The sequence below is a fragment of the Rhopilema esculentum genome, chromosome 11 (genome assembly GCF_057945365.1).
Source record: "Rhopilema esculentum isolate cy_ngs chromosome 11, ASM5794536v1, whole genome shotgun sequence".
Lineage (NCBI taxonomy): Eukaryota > Metazoa > Cnidaria > Scyphozoa > Rhizostomeae > Rhizostomatidae > Rhopilema > Rhopilema esculentum.
The window spans coordinates 11,112,795-11,133,740 of NC_142825.1; the positions used below are offsets into that span (position 1 = coordinate 11,112,795).

The 20,946-nt window shown below is 37.4% G+C and overlaps 1 protein-coding gene across 1 annotated transcript; it reads left to right on the top strand.

Moving 5' to 3' along the window:
* Positions 1-9,640: 9,640 nt before the first annotated feature.
* Positions 9,641-19,997, top strand: LOC135693464 (gamma-butyrobetaine dioxygenase). The gene is made up of 4 exons (XM_065211960.2): positions 9,641-10,532; positions 17,499-17,604; positions 18,605-18,807; positions 19,504-19,997. Exons 1-4 carry the CDS (start codon positions 9,916-9,918, stop codon positions 19,829-19,831), a joined length of 1,254 nt encoding a protein of 417 aa, XP_065068032.2. The 5' UTR covers positions 9,641-9,915; the 3' UTR covers positions 19,832-19,997.
* The last annotated feature ends 949 nt before the right edge of the window (positions 19,998-20,946 follow it).

Consider the following 20,946-nt stretch of genomic DNA (forward strand, 5'->3'; position numbering starts at 1 on the left):
TATTTAACAACTACTTTATAAATATAATACAAGATCTAAGAATTCAACAAGATATAAGTCACAGATATATATCAGTTACAGATGGTATAAATGACCCAATTGATAAAGCCATTGAGAAATATAAAAACCACCCAAGTATCATAAAAATAAGAGAAATGTACCCTGACCCACAGCCCTTTGAATTTAGGGAAGTTAAGAGTGGGGAAATTTGGGATCAGATATACAAAACTTAATACCAGAAAGACCTCACCAATAGAAAGTATACCTGCTAGGATATTTAAAGAATATTAAGACATTTTCTCTGAAATTTTACAAAAAACATTTAATGAGGACCTATCTAATATGAAATTTCCAAAATAACTCAAATTAGGAGACATATCATCGTTGCATAAAAAAGGTGATAAATTCAGTAAGAAAAATTATAGACCAATTGCTACCTTGCCATCAGCATTGAAAATATATGAGAGAATCATGGAATCACAAATTACTCCCTTCGCTCATGGTTTTCTATCACCACTGCTATGTGGTTTCAGAAGGAATTATAGCACCCAACATACATTACTCAGACTCATAGAAAATTGCAAAAAAGCTCTAGATACTAAACAAACAGCCAGTACACTATTGATGGATCTGTCAAAAGCATTCGACTATCTGAATCATGACCTAATGATTGCTAAACTCAATGCTTATGGTTTTAGTAGAAGCGCCTTGAATTTCAAATTATCGTTTCTTAGCCAGAGAAAACAAAGAGTCAAAATAAACTACTCTTTCAGTGAATGGAAAACCACGAGTGTAGGTGTGCCGAAAGGATCAGTTTTGGGACCTCTCTTGTTCAATATATACATAAATGACATGTTTATGTTTCTATCAAATAGCCAAATATGCAATTATGCTGATGACACAACGCTATATGTCATCCACCAAGACATTAAGCAGGCTATTAAAACACTAGAACAAGACGTAGTTATTCTGAAAGAATGGTTTCAAAATGATTATATGAAACTGAAAGGGGACAAATGCCATCTTACAAATTTTGGTAAAGGCAGCAATGACAAATCTCTGAAAATAAAAAAATTCGACAATTAAACCTAGTAAAGAACAAAAACTTCTTGGAATAAGTATTGATAATAATTTGTCGTTCAAAGGACACGTACAATCGATATGCAAAAAGGCCAGCCAAAAGCTACATGCTTTTTCCCGAATCTCCAACTACATGGATGACAGAAAAGTAAAACAGACCATGCACGTCTTCATTTTATCACAATTTAGCTACTGCCCTTTAATTTGGATGTTTTGTGATCGACAGATGAACAACAGAATAAATAGAATTCATGAAAAGTCTTTGCGTCTTGCCTAAACTTTCAAACTCTTCTTGAAAAAGACAACTCGACGTCTATCCATGATAAAAATCTGCAATTGCTTCTTACAGAAATATATAAAACTTTACATAATCTCAACCCAAGTTTCATGAAAGAAATCTTTACTGAAACAAATACATGCTATAATCTTATAAGCATATCCCGAATATCGCTATCAAAACCAAAATCAAATTGTTATGGTATAGAAAGTACAACCTCTATGGGATCCAAGCTCTGGCAAGAGCTTACAAATGACATTAAAACATCTTCTAGCCTCGCAATATTTAAGAAAAAGATTATAATTTGGAAAGATACAAAATGCAACTGCAAACTATGCAAACCTCGCGTTGCGCAGATTGGATTCTTGAAATAGTCATCAAATAATTGTATATTTTTATCTAATGAGTCATCCTTTTAATTTGTACATTTCCTATAATATTTTATCTATTCATTGTAATTAGTTTAAGATTTGTAAATTTAGTATAAATAGTAGGCTTTAATTAGCTGTTATATTAGCTAAAAAATTTGCTTCGCCTACTGTAAATAATTTTATAATAATAATAATAATAATAATGGAAACATTTCATTTTCAATTCAACTTAAACTACAATTACAAATCTCATTATTACAAGGTAATTTGCAATTGGCTAGCCTGGTTTTACAAGAAAAAACTATAACAATCGTAAGGTAAAAGGAAAAACTGAGAAAAATAAAGCAACCAATATTAATAATAATGATAATAATAATAATAATAATGGAAACTTTTCATTTTGAATTCCAGTTAAAACTACAATTACAAATCTAACTATTACAAGGTAATTTGTAACTGGCTAGCCTGTTTTTACAAAATAAGACTATTACAATCGTAGTAAAGAGAAAAGGAAAAAGAACGTTAAAAGGGGATAATAATAATAATAATAATAATAACAATACTAATAATAATAATAATAATAATTATTATTATTATTATTATAATGATGATGGCGCCGTGCTGAGAGGACGTGTTTGGAATCTCGCACGCGAACCTAAAATAATGCTCTCATTATGCGTATTTTAGGAAAGGAGCATGTAATTATATTATTGATATCTATATACCAGTGTATAATTAGCGACCTGCAACACTTCCAAAGTCAAACAGGAGTCGCAAAAGCGAAATACAGAATGGAAGATGGGGAACAACATCAAAGCAGCCATGCTCGACGCCAATCAAAAACAAATTGGACCGCAAAAATGAATATGGATCTACTCAACTGCAAAGAAAAGGCCAAAAGTACCCATACAAGAGCTGACTACCACGCAAACCAAATGGACGAAAGACTGGAGTGATGGAGCTCACAAAAATCTTTTGGGAAGAAATTGGTTACGCAGATTTAGGCAAAACAGCACAGAACTTGCGAGACCAAGCTGCACGCATTGAGAAGGTGACAATAACAGACCAACAGACAATACAAAATGAGATAATAGAACAAACAGAATGCCAAATACAAGACAATGCTGCATTGAATAATGTAGAAACCGAACAAAGGAGCATTGGAAATCCACCCTTTACGCCAGATGCGGAGCTAGACAGTCATTTCAAAGGAATACAAGAAAAAGTCAAACAAAAATATCTTGATGTAAAAACAATCCCTGGGGACTGGAGTAGACGTGGTTTAAACACATATGTAAAAAAGAAGCCAACATGTAAAGAACTGCAAGACCTGCAAGGAATTCTTATGGGTTTGGAAATGCATAGCCCAAAGGAAGAACCAACGAAATACCTGTGGGATGTGAACTGTGCAATGTATGCAACGATTTGTGGATGGAAGTTAGCATGCGATCATAAAGATGGGAATAACAACAGCAACAGCCAGGGAAAGCAAAAGGGAATTCCAGTCTGGGAAAAACGAATGAATGAGAAAATGAACAAAATTAGGGGCAAGATCTCACAAATTGCCGAGGAAATACAGAGAATAAAGAATAATAAGAAACTTACGAGAAACATGAGAAGAAACAGGAGGTGGATGAAAAGAGAACTGAAGGGTAGAATAACCCTAAATGGGTTACTGGAAATAGGGGAACACAGGATTAGTGTGGTAAAATCAATGAAATACAATAAGGAAAAGAAAAAAGGCCAGATCGTGAGAAACAAAATTAACAGGCTATATGACACAGACCAAAGAAAAGTATACAACACGTTTAGAGAAATCCTGAAAAACGATGACTCGGATGATGTGAGTTTTAAGACAAGAAGCGACAAAACCGGAAGCCAAACAACACTTACCAAAGAAGATTTTGAAGACTACTGGCCAAAAATTTGGAGCGAAGAATCGAAGGTAAATCTGGAAGCAAAATGGATCAAAGACGTTGAACAAGCCATTAGCCGGTCAACAGCAGTCAATGATGATGAAATCGTAAATATCACAAAGGAGAAATTCACGAATATGCTTAAAACGAAAAAAAAACTGGTCGTCACCCGGTAAAGATAAAATAGTGAATTACTGGCTCAAAGCGTTTACAACTACACACGAAGGTATATCGGTAGCAGTCACTGAACTGATTAACAAGCAGACACCTATTCCCACATGGTTACTTGAAGGAAGATGTGGGCTACACCCAAAAAAGCTCCAACCAAAAGCACCTGACCATCGTCCCATCACCTGCTTAAATACGATGTACAAGTCAATCACTTCACTCGTAGGCGAATATCTACCATTAAAGACGCTACAGATGGATCAGAGAGGAGGTAGACCTGGAGTAATGGGATGCACTGACAACATGTTAATTGACAAAATGATCCTAGAAGATGCAAAAATGAATAAAAATAATTTATCAATGGTTTGGACTGATGTAAGAAAAGCATTTGATTCCGTGACACACGCTTGGATTCTTAAGGTGTTATCAATGAATAAGACAAACAAACGAATCATAAAGTTTGTAGAAAACATAATGAAAGGCTGGAAAATCTCAATAACCGTCGATACAGTAAATGGAAAGGAACAATTGGAGCCAATAAATGTCAAGAGAGGTATACTGCAAGGAGACAGCTTTGTTGTCAGGCTTTTTGTACTATGTCTTGACCCAATAGCTTGGACGATTAGAGGATATGAGGGTTACCAACTGACGCACGACAGGACAATGAAGATAACACACTTATTATTTGTTGACGATTTAAAACTCTATGCAAAATCAGAGAACAAAATATCAGTCGTGACAAAGAAAGTTAAGGAAATGTATGAAGATATTGGGATGTCCTGGGGCCTAGAAAAGTGTGCTTCTTTGCATGTAGTTAGAGGGAAAGTATCAAAGAGCGAAGATTTACCAATAGGAGCAAAGGATTCCATCTCAGTTATGGAATCTAGCGACAAGTACAAATTCCTGGGAATGTATGAAAATTTTGAACAGCTAGACAAGTTCACGTTCCAACAAGCAGAAAAAGAGTATCTACGAAGATTGAATGTTATATGGTCATCACCCTTGTCAGTACCAAGAAAACAGACAGCTTGCATCATCTTTGCTTTGCCTACATTAGAATACTTCATGGGGACAAGTAATTGGTTGATAGCAGATATTCAAAATCTTGACAGGAAAAGCAGAAAGGTAGTCGAGATGCATAAAGGAAAACACATCTCAGAATCAATAGCAATGCTCTATTTGCCACAGAAATGTGGTGGAAGGGGCTTCAAGTCTGTAGAGGATACCTATAAGATCTCAAAAATTAAGGTGGCACATCACATTAACATAAGCAAAGATCCAAGAATAAAGCTGGTACGCTCGTTCCAACATTACAAAAGCAAAAAGAACTTCAAGTCAACTTTTGTTGAAGCAACAAGGTATGCAAAGGAACATTTCAAAGCTGACTTGAGCCTTTTAGAGGAAAAGTCTGTATTAAGCTATGAACAGGAAAGAGTGGAGTTAAAAGATGACAACTATATACAGATCCAACGCAGACTAGGAAGTATCATTCAAAGACTATATGAAGAAAGAGTTAGAAACCAACCTTGGTTAGGATTCTACACGGTTTCAATACTAGATAGTGATGAAATATCAAAAAACAGTAGAAACATTTTTCGAAGCTGGAAAAACATCCCAGATATAGTCTTATCGACAAATGAATCAATAAAGCAACAGTTACTACCTACCAAAGCGTATTCAAAGTACAAGTTAAAGATGAAAAACTGCAAATACAACATGTAGTCTATGTAAGCAAGCAGAAGAAACAGTCGTTCATTTGCTGTGCTCCTGTGCAGCATTAGCACAAACACTCTACAAGGCACGACACGATAGAATGTTAAGACCTATTTATCATCTAATACGAGCAAAGTTTGAATTTGATGGAAATAATCGTGGAGTTCCATGGTACAAGCAAGCATTACCTCTTGCAAGCATCGAAAATGATCGTGCTAAGATTATGTGGGACATACCGATGCACTTAGACAAAAGACCAAGCAACAATGCCATTAAGCCTGATATGCTGATAATTGACAAAGTAGGAAAAAAGGTCAGTTTGATAGAGGGGACTATATGTGCACCTGGATGTATTGCCAAGAGAGAGAAAGAAAAACAAGACAAGTATTCTGAAATGAGAAAGTCACTGGAACGGTTAAATCGTGGATACGAAATAGATCAAATCAATGTTGTATTTGACTTTCTAGGCTGTTACAGCAAGCAATTGGAGTGCCATATCAAGAGACTATGTGAAGGAGAGAAGGAGGCAAAATTAGTAATCGAACAATGTCAAAAATGGGTACTCAGCCAAAACTGCGAGATTGTTAAAACTTTTTATGAAAGAAAATAGAACAACAAAAATAGTCTGCCTAGGCATTAGCCAGCAGTATACGTAGTGGACACAACAAAAAGCAACAGAAACAATTTTGACAATAATAATGATGAAAACATTTTTATTTTATATTCTTCTACTTACAACAGTAACCTCACTTTACAGGTAGTTACTATCGGCTAGCCTGGTAACAAGTTTACTAATTTTACAAAAGTTATAACATTCAAATGAAATCATATGAGTGCAAAGAATCTTTAGAAGGAGAGCAGTTCAGGGTTTGTCCAAGTCTTATTGCGCATACAGAATATATAATAGGATGTGCGTATAATTATTGCTGACAGTTTTTTAATTATGAAATTACGGTGTTGGTAATCAAGTTTTAGTTCGTCACACATATCGATGAATGAGTCACAGGAGTTACCAAAGATACCGAGACAGCTGATGGAAAGATTAACAAAGTTTACTTTTTTGAACTTAGGGCGTAGTTCCTTTAGAAGGGAACGGTACTTCTCAGCTTTACGCGAAGCGTTATTGTCCAGGTTAGTCTCGAACCCAACAGTTAATTCGATGACATACAGACACTTGGAAGCAGTTTTGATAAGCATGTCGGGACGGAACGAATCGCCAGTTATGATACATCCAAGTAAAACGCCCTTGCTCAAGGTATTTGTTACATCCAGCTACGACATGAAGAAGTGATTCAGACTGAAGGCAGAATGAGCAATCTGGAGAAGAGCTAATTTTTCATAAGCAGAGGTTGTTCCTTGTGGCTAGTGTGTTGTTGAGATATCTTATCGTAAAGTTGAAGATGTTTTTTGGAAGTTTACTTTGAGCTGCAGACCAGAGTGAGGTTAACTTTGTATAGGAATGCTCAAGCAGGAATGAAATGATGAAGCCTTGAGATGTTAACTGAGTTTTGAGCTTTTCAGTGTGTTCATCCCTTACACATTTCAGGAATTTGATGTTTTCGTTGGGCGAAGATTTGAGTGAGTTTTGAAGAACAATCTGGCACTGTTGAAACTTTACGGAAGGAAGCAGAAGCTCAAGACCAAAGAGTTTACGTGAAAGAACTATGCCACTCAGTGTCGAAGATATTGGAAGCTCGAGCCACTGTCGAACGAATTTTGTGACAAGCTGATCTAAGTTTTCGCAAACCCACGTTTTGGACAGATTAGCAACTGTGAGATCCCAATAGAGCTTTGAAAGGTTGTATTGATTAAACAGTAGAATTTTGTTCCGCGGGTGAATTTTCAAGGAATCGATAACTTTGAGCATCTCACGGAGAGAAGAGGTCAAGTGATCCTTGTGTTCCTGGTTCTTCATATCATAATTGAAGAAACGACCCAGGTATTTGAAAGATTCGCCATGTTTCACAAAAGGGACAGGATCGTTGTTAATGAAGAGTTTAGGCTGAAACTGTGCAGATTTAGTTGCAAACATTTTAATTCCAAAGGTGATGCACTTGTCTACGCGGATGATCATATTTGCCCATTGGCACCATCTTGTAAAACAGTTTAGCAATAATTGATTTTCGTGTTCATTACTTGTGACAACTGCAGCATCATCAGCGAATTGAAACCAGTGAACCGGGTTAAACAAGCGATCATTGCCGTCATGAGGAGAAAATCCAAGTTGTTTATATTTGTCTTGTTTTACCAGCTGAATAAAGGTGTTGAAACATAAATTGAAAATGAGAGGGCTGAGGCAGTCCCCTTGCAGTACTCCTCTTTTGACTGGAATGGCCGGAGACCTGAAATTATCGGTTATAATTGAAGTGTGGAAATCAGTATAAAGATTAGACACGAGATCTTGAAAGTGAGCAGGGATGTGATGATAGTCCATAGCTTTAATGATTAAGTTATGATGGACCTCTCAAAATGCGTTTTTTAAATCCAAAAGAGTGACAACCACAGAGCGTTGCTTTATGCGTGCTTTATTGATAATATGGGCCATCAGTGAAGTATGTTCCAGCAATCCAGAGATGTTAGGAGTGAACCCTTTCTGGATCTCGTGTTCAATGAAATCATTTTGTTTGAGAAAGGAAAACTGAGCATCACGCAGGCAAGAGGTAAATATTTTTAGCGGTACAGACTCGAGGATAATAGGTCGAAAGTTTGCCGGATCATCAATGCTGCCTTTTTTATAAACTAAAACTGTACAAGCTTTTTTCCATTCGCTAGGAACGTGGCCCGTGGTCCACACAACACGTATTATTTCAGTCAGAAATGACCGGAGGTAAGGACATCTCTTGATAATAGAAATATTGTCCATAGGGCATGGAGATCCTGCTGACTTCATTTTGCGAATAACTTTTGTCACTTTTTTATAAGACGGGGGTTCTGTATCAAATGGAACTGAAGGTTGAGAAAGAGAAGGAATCCATGGAGGTATGACAAATTGCCGGTCTGGGAAGACTGCTGAAAACATTTTAACGAAAAATTGTGTACAACGGTTAACAGAGAATGATGGCAGAACGGCAGACTGTTTTTCGATAACATTTTTTACGAAACTCCAGAGGTTCTTCGAGATGAGCTTATCGTAATCTTGGGATGTTGTTGCAGAGCTGCATATGTTACGATCCTGGCTGAGTTTTGATCGAAGAAGGCGGGATACAAATTTAATTTCAGTAGGTGGAGCACTTAACAATTTCAGACGTTTTAATTCTTTCTTGAGTGATTGTCTGGAGCAGTCCTTATATTTGTTAAGTGGATCATTATCATGAGTTCCGTTGACGGTTCCGTATGAATGTTCCGTTGACGGTTCCGTTGACGGTTCCGTTGACGGTTCCGTTGACGGTTCCGTTGACGGTTCCGATAATAATAATAATAATAATAATAATAATAATAATAATAATAATAATAATAATAATAATAATAATAATAATAATAATAATAATAATAATAATAATAATAATAATAACAATAATAATGGAAACTTTTCATTTTGAATTCCTGTTAAAACTACAATTACAAATCTCACTATTACAAGGTAATTTGTAACTGGCTAGCCTGTGTTTACAAAATAAAAACTATTACATCGTAGTAATGAGAATAGGAAAAAAATGTTAAAAGGGGAGTAGCTCTGGATTAGTCCAAGTTTTGTTTCTACAGCAGAATATATAGTATGTGGTGCGAATGGAGATGCTTGTAAGTTTGGAGATGAGGTAGCGTTTCTGTTGATGGTCAATGGACAAAGAGTCACACATGTCGATGAATGAGCTGCAGGATTCGCCAAAAATACCGAGTGAACTGATGGAAAGATTGACAAACGAGACTGACTTAAACTGACGTTTTAAGTCAGATACGAGGGTGGCATATTTCTCTAACTTTCTGACAGCATTGCAGTTGAGATTTGTTTCAAAGCCTATGGTTAGCTCTAAAACGTACAGACAGTTTAATAATAATAATAATAATAATAATAATAATAATAATAATAATAATAATGATGATAATAATGGGCCCCAATGGGAAATGTGGCCATAGAATAAGAGTAGTACTGGGATAAGAACAAGAAATCGAATGGGCCGCAAACCACATCACAGATTAAGTTATTCCAGGCACCGCGGAGCATTGAGAAAAGTGGGAGGAGGCTAAAACCGTATGAAAAGAGGCTTTTCTGGTAGTTTGATACTTAATATTTGGCTAAAGCCCCCCCTGCTCCGCGATGCCTGAGTTATTCTTATTCTTTGATGTGGTGCTGTACTCGAGTTTATTCCAATTTGGTTGTACGAAAATGCGCTGTTTACTGAGGTGTACGTGAGGACATGCATGTTTATGACTTTATGCGAGACAATTGAAGATGCTGCGATTTTCGTCAAGGAAGTTCTTCGAAAAGCTTTCTTTTTCAGTACGTCTCACACTGAATCGATTGTGTTCATCAGGCGTTGTAAAGTACGACAACGAGAGCCAGGAAGTTCAGCTTGTTTTGGACGGCGGTCAAGTTACTTGCTTTCCATATGAATTTCTGAGAGACAATTGCCAATGTCCTCTTTGTTTTCATGAAACTTCAGGCCAAAGCCTTACTCTCTTACCCGACGTTTTGCATGATTCAGACCTTGGATTTCGCGATGCGTTGTTTCAGGATGGACGCCTTGCAGTCAAATGGAATTCTGGCCACGAGAGTAATTTCACTTTATCGTGGCTGCAAGAGAGGTCTTATTCAACGCAACGAGCAACACAGAAAGGAAGACATGCTATTCCAGGGCTGCAAAACATTTTATGGGGAGCAGAGAAAAAAGATACCATGCAGTTATTCGAATTTCAAGATGTAATCAACAACGATAGAAAGTTGTTTGAATGGATGAGAGCAATATCCACCGAAGGGATTTCCTTGTTCAAAAATGCTCCAAAGAAACCTGGACAGCTAAAAGCTTTAGCAAAAAGAGGATTTGGAGATCTTTTTAAAACAATGTATGGGTAAGTCGGGGTTTTTAAGGATAATTTGAAGTTGAACATTTTTCTCGGGAGCACTGTGTTGAATTAATATTAATAAACAAAATGAACATGACTGGAGGGGCAAAGAGTAGTCCGACATCAGAGGGTTCGGGGCTTTGGTAAAAGGTCAGATTTTTGCCGGGGTGGCGGTCACTTTTTGGAGGGGGAAATGATGGTCAAATTTGAAACCGGGGTTCCCTAAATTTGTACCGAGACAGGGTGCATTCCATGTACATAGGCCCGAAGATCGGCGTTCAAATTGAAAATAAATTGAATTTGTTAGGAATCGCGTTTTTGCTAACGCCATTTCTAGGATTCCATTCGACAAATCGAAAGGTGAATGAATGACATTCTTGCTCGCCCTCGCTGCTACGTCATCCGAATTACCATGTTCTGTATTGTTTCAGTCTGTTTGCAATCATTTTAAAGAAAAAATGGAGTGAACGCAGCTAAAGTTCAACAAAAAGGAAGAAACACAATTATTTATTGAATTATTCATTCAGGGTGTCGCACAGGTCGCACGGAAGACTGTCAGATTTTCAGAATTTAGTTTTAGTCTTCAGTCATTGAAATAAGGCAATCATGTTCACCACAATCTTTTATTTTTCTCCTTACAGATAAGACATTCACCTCTCTTTACACAGTAAACACAGGACCGAACCTTGGTCGATCTCACACACAATGCCACAATTTGATTCTATATAGAATAAATTCAAAGACCATCCTAGACCGTAAACAGTATGATTTTTAGGCATGTCGCCTGTGCCGTACGAATATGCAGGGCTCTTTGTTATGCAAATATTTTACCAAATCTCACCAATCAAAAGTCAAGTTTTCACATATTTGTGCATATTTGTGTCTGTAAATTACTGTAAATTACTGTTAGATTACTGTGCCGCACAACTGCTGGCAAGGGAAGAAAGTGGACGAGGTTGAAAGTTGTGAATGAAAAAAATCCCAATTTTCTTTATCCATACGGAAGAGGTGCACAGGAAGTGTACACTTCTGAATCTCAAGATGTTTTGTCTCAACAGATTGTTTGGATTTGCTGGAAAATTTGGAAAACCTTTTAAAAGGGAAAAATGTTTTACTGAAAAATTTGAAGTTTCAGGGCCCCAGTCTCGTCGCCACCCTCAAAACATCTACATGGCCTGCAAACCTCGTTGGTGAGGCAACTTCCGCTCCTAAAGATAAGGGCGTCCATTAAGGCGTTTCATCAATCAAAGTGTATCAGTCTTGTTTAGCGGGACAAATCGCAGTTAGAAAGTTAACGCTTACAAGACATCAAAATAATATTCTAGACAAAAAATCAAGATGATTTTCTTGAAAAAAGGCGAAATTATTCCTTTTATTTATAGTGGTTCCAATAATCGACATTGTGAGCTTTAGGGTTTTTGCCTTTGAAATTAAACCTAGTTGCTCTGGTTCCTGGGGGGAGGCCCCCTAGACCGCCTGCTGGGTAGTGTTTATGTGCGACCGTCAACTTTTATTCTGTATTCTGAATCTAGACATAATCGAATTCGACAAAATCTGACTTTTGTGACGTAAGTGTACACTCCCCTCCTAAAAGTATTCGAACAGCCCGGGCAAAATTTTGGGCCTAATCTTTACAAATGCCATGTTAGTAATAAAGTAAGATCAAATTTTGGCGGCAAAGTAAAACGATGGCGTCAGGAAGTAAGCAAAATAAATATAGAAACAAGCAAAAATTTATCAAAGTTTATCAAAAGAGTTTATCTTTGGGCAATAGTAAAAACACAAAATATGGATGAAGCTAAGCAAATGGTCATAAAGTTTTTACGCCAGGCTGGTCATTCATATGATGAAATTGCACAGCATGGGCTACACAAGGTCTGCTACCCAAAGAAAATTTTACTGAAGAAAAAGTTGAGGACAGGCAGGTCAAAAAAGGGTTTTCATATAGGAACCAAAGAATTGTAGCAGGGTTTGCAAAGAAACTTGCTTGTCAATTTTAAAGGAGTGAAAATTGCAAGTAACTTTGATGTTTTGTGACCAAAATCGGCTCAAAAACTAAATTAGGCATACTCTATCGAAATCCGGAATCATAAATTGTGCCCTACGAAGAAAGTTTGATTTTTCAACAAATATTCGCACTCGCCGGCAAAACAGAGTTAAAGTTATAAAGGAACGACCTATCGCCGACCGGGGCGATAATGTCTTCTTGAACGTATGGCTTCTTTGGTTTTTTATAAAAGATTCAACGAATAGAGATCCTCTGAAGACCAAGCAGCAATTATTTGATGAAACCTTTTGACATTTGTACCATTATTCCCCTCCATTTCATTGAAATTTTGCAGAGGTCATTTCCTGGGCGGCCCTGTGCTGCCCTTTTGTCTCGTGAGCACCCCCACCAAATATTGAAGTTATTCTATTGATAAAATGAATTATGATGATTGCCTGAAATTTTTGAGTGATTCCTATTGTCATTCTATAAATATAAGCAATTAACTTTTATTTTTGTTTTCATCAACTTGACTCGGCACCGTCGCAACATTGGCTTCCGTTCGAATAATTTTGGGAGGGGAGTGTACAAACATTGGCAAACAGTAAGTAGAAAGTTTGGAAACATCGCACACTTCAAATTTTTCAGGACCCTTTGGTAGAAACATTGACAAGCCAAAATAATATTAACGGACTAATAACGGGCCTTTCAACCCCAAAGATCTGATCTGTATATTGGGATAAGCTCTGGCTAGACATAGTAACTACCCGAGCAGGCGCGGATCCAGGCCGGTTGCATAGGTTTCAAAAAACCGGTCAAATTCTGAGAACTATTTTTCTCTGTAAATCTTGAATCTTATCTAAAATTTTAATTGCAACAATTGCTGCATCTCTCCCCGACTGACTACAGTTTTTACCTACCAAATTGAACCCCCACACAACAGCACTCCCTTGTTGGAAAGATTCCGATATCCGAGGAATTCAAAATCGGAGAAATCAGTCGCCCCTCACGGTGACAATTTAGAGTATGCTATTTATGCGCCAATATTGAAACCGGTGGTTATTGTTTTCTGAAAACCTGTGAAAACCGGCGCCCATATGTTTCCCTTATGCGAAAAAACCAGTGACTAAAAAGCATATTCGATACCGCTTTGATACAAAATGATACAAAATGGAATACAGATGCAAATTAGAATCTGACGTCTTGTATTGTGAGACTAGAATTTCGCTCTCAGAAAAAATTCATGAAAATTAGAATCGAAATTGCCAGAGGGGGGTGGGGCACTGGGGGCGCTCACTTTTTCAGAGATAAAATGTTTTTGAACGTCTTTTCTATATCTTTTTAAAAAGAGATATGAAATAAAAGGAGAACAAACTGTTTATATACTGCTTGATTTTATTTGATCTATTTACTAACCTATTGGGGGTATAATTTATTTAATTGTCTATTATTTGCACTATTTCAGTAGATAACTTTTGCGTCATTGCAATGACTGCATTGTATATGTGTTAACATGGCCTACTGACAATAATTGAGACAAAGTAGATGCACATTTCTGTTCAGGAATTAAATTTTTCCCAATCAATACAACATCTTCTTGTTATTCACATCGATGTGCACTTTGAACCAAAGGTCACCCTTCCTTTCTTACCTCAACGTCTGTCACTAACGTTTTAGAATGACTCCGCCCCTCCCAATTTTGTCCTAGAAATCAAGAAGCCTTTTTTTTTAAGATCGTCGAATTCTCTGTTCTGAGGGTTATAGTAATTTGTTAAATGTTAGTCTGGAAGAAGAATGTTTAGCCATTCTAGAAGGCTGAATTTCAAAAATTTTCTTTCGCGTCGGACCCAACCATGGTGGGTCCTCCTATATCACTAAACTTGATTCTCAGCTCCCCTCCCTGGTTCATTTTCAGCTCTCCCCCCGTCTCTGAGAAGAGGATCAAATGGACAAGGAAAATTGCGGCAATTTAGATAAAGGGTGGGCAAATTAATCACATTTTACTAACCTCAATAGCAATTTTTGGCAATATTCATGGACCAACAACACAGACACCTAACCGGGAAAAACACCCGGTCAAAATTTTGGCTGGATCCGCGCCTGCAATGGCGGCAGCACCATGGCACAGTATAAGAATCTTATTCTGTGACCATGGTTGCCGCCGAAGGAGGCTCTTGATTTTGATTTAGTATGGAAGAAATCTTGGAATCATTGCCTTCGGTAGAAAATTTCATCCAATTAAGGGTGCCAGGACAGAAAAAGCGCTGGTCTTAAAAGAGTGTCACTGATAAGCTCCTCCAGTTAGCGTTTGCTTTTTTCTTTCTCTTCCTCTTCTGACGTGCTGTGGGTGTGTCTAATGCGTCATTATTGGCCTGTTCTAGACCAAGTAAAGCTTCATAATGATCTCCTGCTATATCTCAATGCTTTTATCTTTCTTTTTCTTCTTTGCATGTAAATTCCCTGCAGAATTACAGTCAAATATCCCCATAAAGATTGGTGGACAGTCTATACAAAGGGCAATGCAATTCTTTTAGAGAAACTGATGGATGATATTCAGTGGTGGAACTACCACATTACTGAATTTTGCAAGAAGCTTTCTAGGAATACCTGATCATTTCCTGCTTCCTATTCTCGTCTGCCTCTATAGCTCAGGTGCATGGAGCTTTACCCACGAATAATATCTTATCCATTATTCCGATTACAACGGAAAATTTTGCAAGCCATTAAATTACAAAATACAAGCGTTTTCTTGTTCCCCCTCGCCAATTTTCCATCCCTAAAAAATCAGCCACAAGAAGTATTACACACAATTATTACAACCTTAATCTATAATGCACTTTGCAATCTATCTCCTTCTTGCTTTTATGGCTACTTTCAGCTAAATCAACTGTTCATGGGATTGGTACTCGTCAGGCTACAAGAGGTGTTTAGAGCTCTTAAAAATACTACCTTGTATGGCCTTCAAATTATTCAATAATTTGGTCCAAAACTCAAGTCAGTGAACCTAGGGGGGGGGGGGGGTACTCATATATATTTAGGATAGGGGTGCTCAACCGGGGGGTACGAACCATCAGCCCAAAAACATAATTTTCAGCATAGAATTTGACCCAGAAAATATTTGCATCATCTTGTGGTTTCCATTTCCATTTTGGATGAAAACCTTTCAAATGTTCCAGTCAGTCTGCTATCAAGGGCTGGGGTGCTAGTTAGGGCCATGTTTATGTCGTTATGTGTTGAGCTTTTGATGGGCTTTTGTTCGAATGAGAATGTAGTGAAGACATTCAAAACAAAAACCAGAAGAAACCAGATTTTCTCACATTCAAAACCCAAAAAAATAATTCGGTATTTCATGAACCCAAAAAAGTAATTGTATAATTGGCTGACCCAAAAAATAGCTTTCGCTCAAACTTTAGGCCCAAAAAAGTAACCCGAGCACCCCTATCCTAAATCTATATGTAAGTACCACCCTGGGTCAATGAAAACGGCAATACAGGCACCGCAGAGCAAGGGGCTGGGGGGCTTTAGCCCGCTTTTGCAAAAATGCCAAATATTATCCTTCGCCGGAGCAGGATATGCTGGGGCACTTAGACAGGGGTGTTCTTGCGTTTATATTCTGAATTGTGTAAGGCGAGGAAGCTCTGCGTGTAAAACTGGTTTTCCAAAGTTGTAAGCAAATATCTAAAAATGATGAGCAGTATGCATAATTTTCAAACTAAGCCAGTTATCCTTAAAGCAAAATCTGCAAAATCCCCGACAAGCATATTAAGAATGCAGTTTTATAAGGATTTGAGCGCTCTAGGGAATTGTTATACTACTTAGGCTCACTTTATAAGGCCGCATTTAGGTCGCGTCGAATCCAAATCAGACGTAAAACCGACCAGTTAAAGTGAAACTTCAATTATGTGCTGCATTTTGAATTAAGTCCGTCAGGATTTGCCGAACTCAATTCACAAATGTGACGTAAATGCGGTCGAGTTTTTGTTGAACTGAAAACGCTGCGTCACATGACTACGCATAGAGCGGCAAAGTGCGCATGTTGTGTTGTGTTGGTGCAACTCTGGTGTTCTTGAAGTTATGTTGGACTTTGGATATGACGATGAAGCTAGTGCAAATGATAAATTTTCGCTAGCCAAAAATCTAGCCGGGAGATTGGGGAGTGATTGTGAGGTGCACCAGGACATGTTGATTGTTGCCTTACAGATTTATGGCGCCAAAATTTGCTTTTCTTGTGACTATTTCTCTCCTGAAAATACAAAACCGACGCTTCTTTCAAGTCTTGATTAAAAGGAGCCATGTTTGTATTCGTGTCTCTTCAAATTTGGCGCAACTTTGGCGGGAATTGAATTTAACGTTTAAAGATTGAAGTAACTGCAGTTGAAGTTGATGGGCAATGCACTCTTGCAAATAGCGTACGAGATTTACCTTAAACAAAAGGATTTCTGGGGATTTTCAAATAAAAAAATAGGATTTTCACAAAAGGTTTACATGATTTTCTTGAAGTGATTTTCCCCTGGGTTGAATTAGGGTCCAGTGCCTTGGAATAATTAAACCTATGCGTTCATATGCGCTAGTATCGTGCTTCGTTCCTGGAATGAGACAGATTCTATAAGCAACTTGGTGAATAGACTCATTGATTTCAATTCTCGTTGCAAACTTTTTGCTTGTTATTAACTAATATTAGTGCAAGAACATTCCCAGCTTCTGATGAATTATTTAAATAAACAATGAAATCCATACATTGGTTACATGCTACATGTTCTTTTGAAACAATGTGCTTTTGAAAATTAAACCTTTATCAGCCAATAAACCACATAACTAAAATGTCTTGCAAAATTGCTATTTAGTGGTACTAGAAACAATTTAAAGTATGGTGCTGTAGAAAATCAATGTTGAAATTAGAACAACATTATGAACGCCCGAGCCTCAAATAGAAAAGGGGGTTGTTCGAAAAAGATCTAAAAGCTATTGGTTTTTTCTTATTTTAGAGAGACGTTTACAGTTAAAGAAAAGCCGGGAGCCAATAACCTTGCCTACACATCTGGTTACCTTGCTTTGCACACAGATCAGCCGTATTACATCTACCAGCCTGGTGTGAGTTGTCTGCATAACATACTCAAATTTTGTGGAATACAGTTCAACTCAGTTTAAACCCTCTTTAGCTTCGGGAGGTGTATCACTCCAAAAATCCTCCTACACCCTGTTAAAAATCTGCAAAAATCCACTAAAATTATTTCAAAATCCAGAGATCCTCAAAATACATCAAAATCCTAAAATCCAGTCAAACTTAGAGTGTCCAATAAATCCGGTAAGAAGGCCAAGAAATAATGCCAAACTCTTCACTGTCTCCTTCAGAGTCCTCCTCTCTATGACATGAAAACTTTGATAGCGTTAGAATGGTAAGCATAAAAACTATTCGTTATTTCTTGTTGGGTCTGTTTTATAATGAACGCCGCTTTTCAAGATGCGGCGTTTATTACAAATGGTTGGCCATAAGTGCGAAATTTAATAGAGGCAACCTCAACAGCTATGGGTTCGCGTTTCTGATTAGCCTATTTCGATCCACAACTGGGTATATATATTTCCTAGCGTAGAGTTTTCGGTCTATGTTCTGACGTTTTATACTCTGAAGAGTGACAGACGAAACGCTTCAGTATAAAATATTCATGTTTGTTTTTTCCAAAGCCATTTTAAGACTAATTAAAAAAAATGGACACTTGGACACGGGGGGTGGACTTCGGGGACTTCTTTCCCATTGCCCTCGAGCAATTTAGCAATATTCAATTTTGTTTTGCCCCTTTTCTTAGCATTTTGAAATGCTACTTGAATTCCAAATCTTGTCTTGTTTATAACGTTGATATTCAAAAAATTTGTCTGAGACTTCACAGTTTCTATTATTATTTTGTCATTTTGATTGAATCCCTCACTCGTTAACCAGATCAAGCTTAACAGTTAACGTATTATAGTTAGAATTCTAGAATATATGTTCCAACATGTGCTTTCGTGCTTTCTTCAGTGATTCATGGTTCCATGGAATGCAAACTAATTATACAAAATATATCAAATTAAAATGTTCAAATATAATCTATTACAGGTCCAGTTTCTGCACTGTATTTCTGGAAGTGCGAAGAATGAGGCTGTTAATATACTGGTTGATGGTTTCAAAGTAGCAGAAGATTTGAGGAAGGAAAACCCGGAAGATTTTGAAGCACTCACGACACTAGCTTTTCCCTATGAACAGCCCGGCGATGACATATACGGGGAATTCATCATTGCTGCAGACAAAACCCCTATCGGGTAGGCTTCGTCAATTGAATCTGCCTGCGTTAGACGTACGTGTTGTGTAGGTTGCGGCGTAATGGCGGAAGAATAGGGCCTAGCTGTGATTTACCTTTCTTCAATGAATGAGCCGCATATGCCTTAGACAAAATTGACCAGTTGTAGGAATGTGTGTTGCTAAACACGCTTCAATGTGGATGAGCTGCATCCAACGCATATATTCTCGCATGGATTTTGCGCATTTTTGTTGAAGTTCCAAACGTAGGATCTTGAACAGTGTGCTGCCACAATTATCACTACCAATTTTCAAACCCTAGAATCTTAGAGGGAAGAGGTACTCGCGTGGTGAAAGGGGGGCGGGGGGCGGGGGGTTAGAGGTTTGGCTAAAAACTGATGGTATGAAGCAAATGGATATAAGTATCTAGTAAATTCAATCTTCTCCTTTTATCTAGAAAACCGACATCATCATATTTTCCTTTTCTACACATATGTTCTCTAAAGCATCGATGCTAGAAGAGGGGGAAACATGTTACATTTTTTTTAGCCTACTATGTTTGCGTGGACTAAATAAGTGTCTCTTTCTCGAAAAGGGCGTCTTCAAAATGTACAAAACTTTGCTCTATTTTGAAAAGTAGAGATACATGCTAAATTTTATCCGAGGGGCAGCTATTTAAGGTCTTCTGCTGGACTGACATATATGACTTTCACCGACAGGATCAATGAGCGAGGGGAAATAGTAAGGATCAGCCACAACTACCCATCGAGAGCTCAGTATATGAATTATCCATCACAAGAGACAAGAAGACTCTATAGGGCGACTGGGGTGTTCCTCGAACGGATGTACGATCCAAAGTATCTCTTTGAATACCAGTTAGAAGAAGGTGATATATTAGCCTTTCATAACACAAGGGTGCTGCACGGGCGCACACCGTATGACGCAACTCGTTCTAGTCGATGGCTGGAAGGAGGCTACGGCAATTGGGACGACCTCTATGCAAGAATGCGAGCGTTGAAGATAAAAATGGACAAAGATAACAGCTGAAATGTTATTTTTCTTATGTTTTAATGTCTTCTTGGTTCCATTTGCCTAATTACCATTTACAGTAGTTAGAACATCTCGATTGACTGATTCACTTTCTTTTACTAGGTCATTAAAGAATACGTTGGCCAAACAATAACAGGCTCATATGCCATCGACTAATATCATAACTAGGCTGAGATTTTCCAAAATGCCAAGCATTTAACTTACAAATGCTCATTAGATTTCAAACGAAAACTTTCCTAAGATAAATATTTGAATGATAGAAATCCCAAAAAGTAAATGCGTTTGCTAAATATCTCGGTTTTTTATCTGTAATCACGATTTTTGGTAAGAATTACTACCAATTTAAAAACAAGGGCATTGCAAACGGCCAACATTAAAAAATGCTAAACAACGCGAAGCTGACCTGCGAAAACCATGTTCTTCTTGAATAAGCATGATTTAATCTTCTTGAATAAGCATGGATTGACAAAGAGTGAATCTGAGAAGAGTTTTTTTGTAGCTCAATTAAATCAGGATTGAACTCAGTATTTCATTACAGCCAAATCTTGATATAGCAATAATTTTTGCGGTTGTTTTGTTGTTATATTACAATTAGCTTCAATGAGCTGGTAGCATTTTGTGAAACGACAAGCTCCAGTATAGAAAAACTTTAAAAATGGCATTTTTACACCTACCTAGCTATAGATGAGTCATTGTGTAAAAACCCAATCTTACCCCACTCTGAAACTTTCTGTATCAATTTTGTGGTATGGTTACAATTTTGTGTACAAATAGGAGAATTTGAAAATTTTTTCATCAAAATCAAAATTGACCCCTGGGCATGGTCAACATTTGAAATCTTGGTGCACTATTTTTGTAAGTAAACTGGAGAGACAGAATTTTTGTGTTGTCTAGTCAGATTCAGAATTACAAGGGCTTTCATTTGATACCAAAATTTTTGTTGTAGGTGCTACAGAACAGAAACGATGAGCATCTGGGTGTGGTCCAAATGCCTCTGATTTTGGAAATTTTGCAATTTTTGACCCATCATAACTTTGAAACAAGTTGACCTAGAATCCTAAAATTTTGGGTGTGAGCTTTTCTTATAGAGCCCTACACTTATGCATATTATC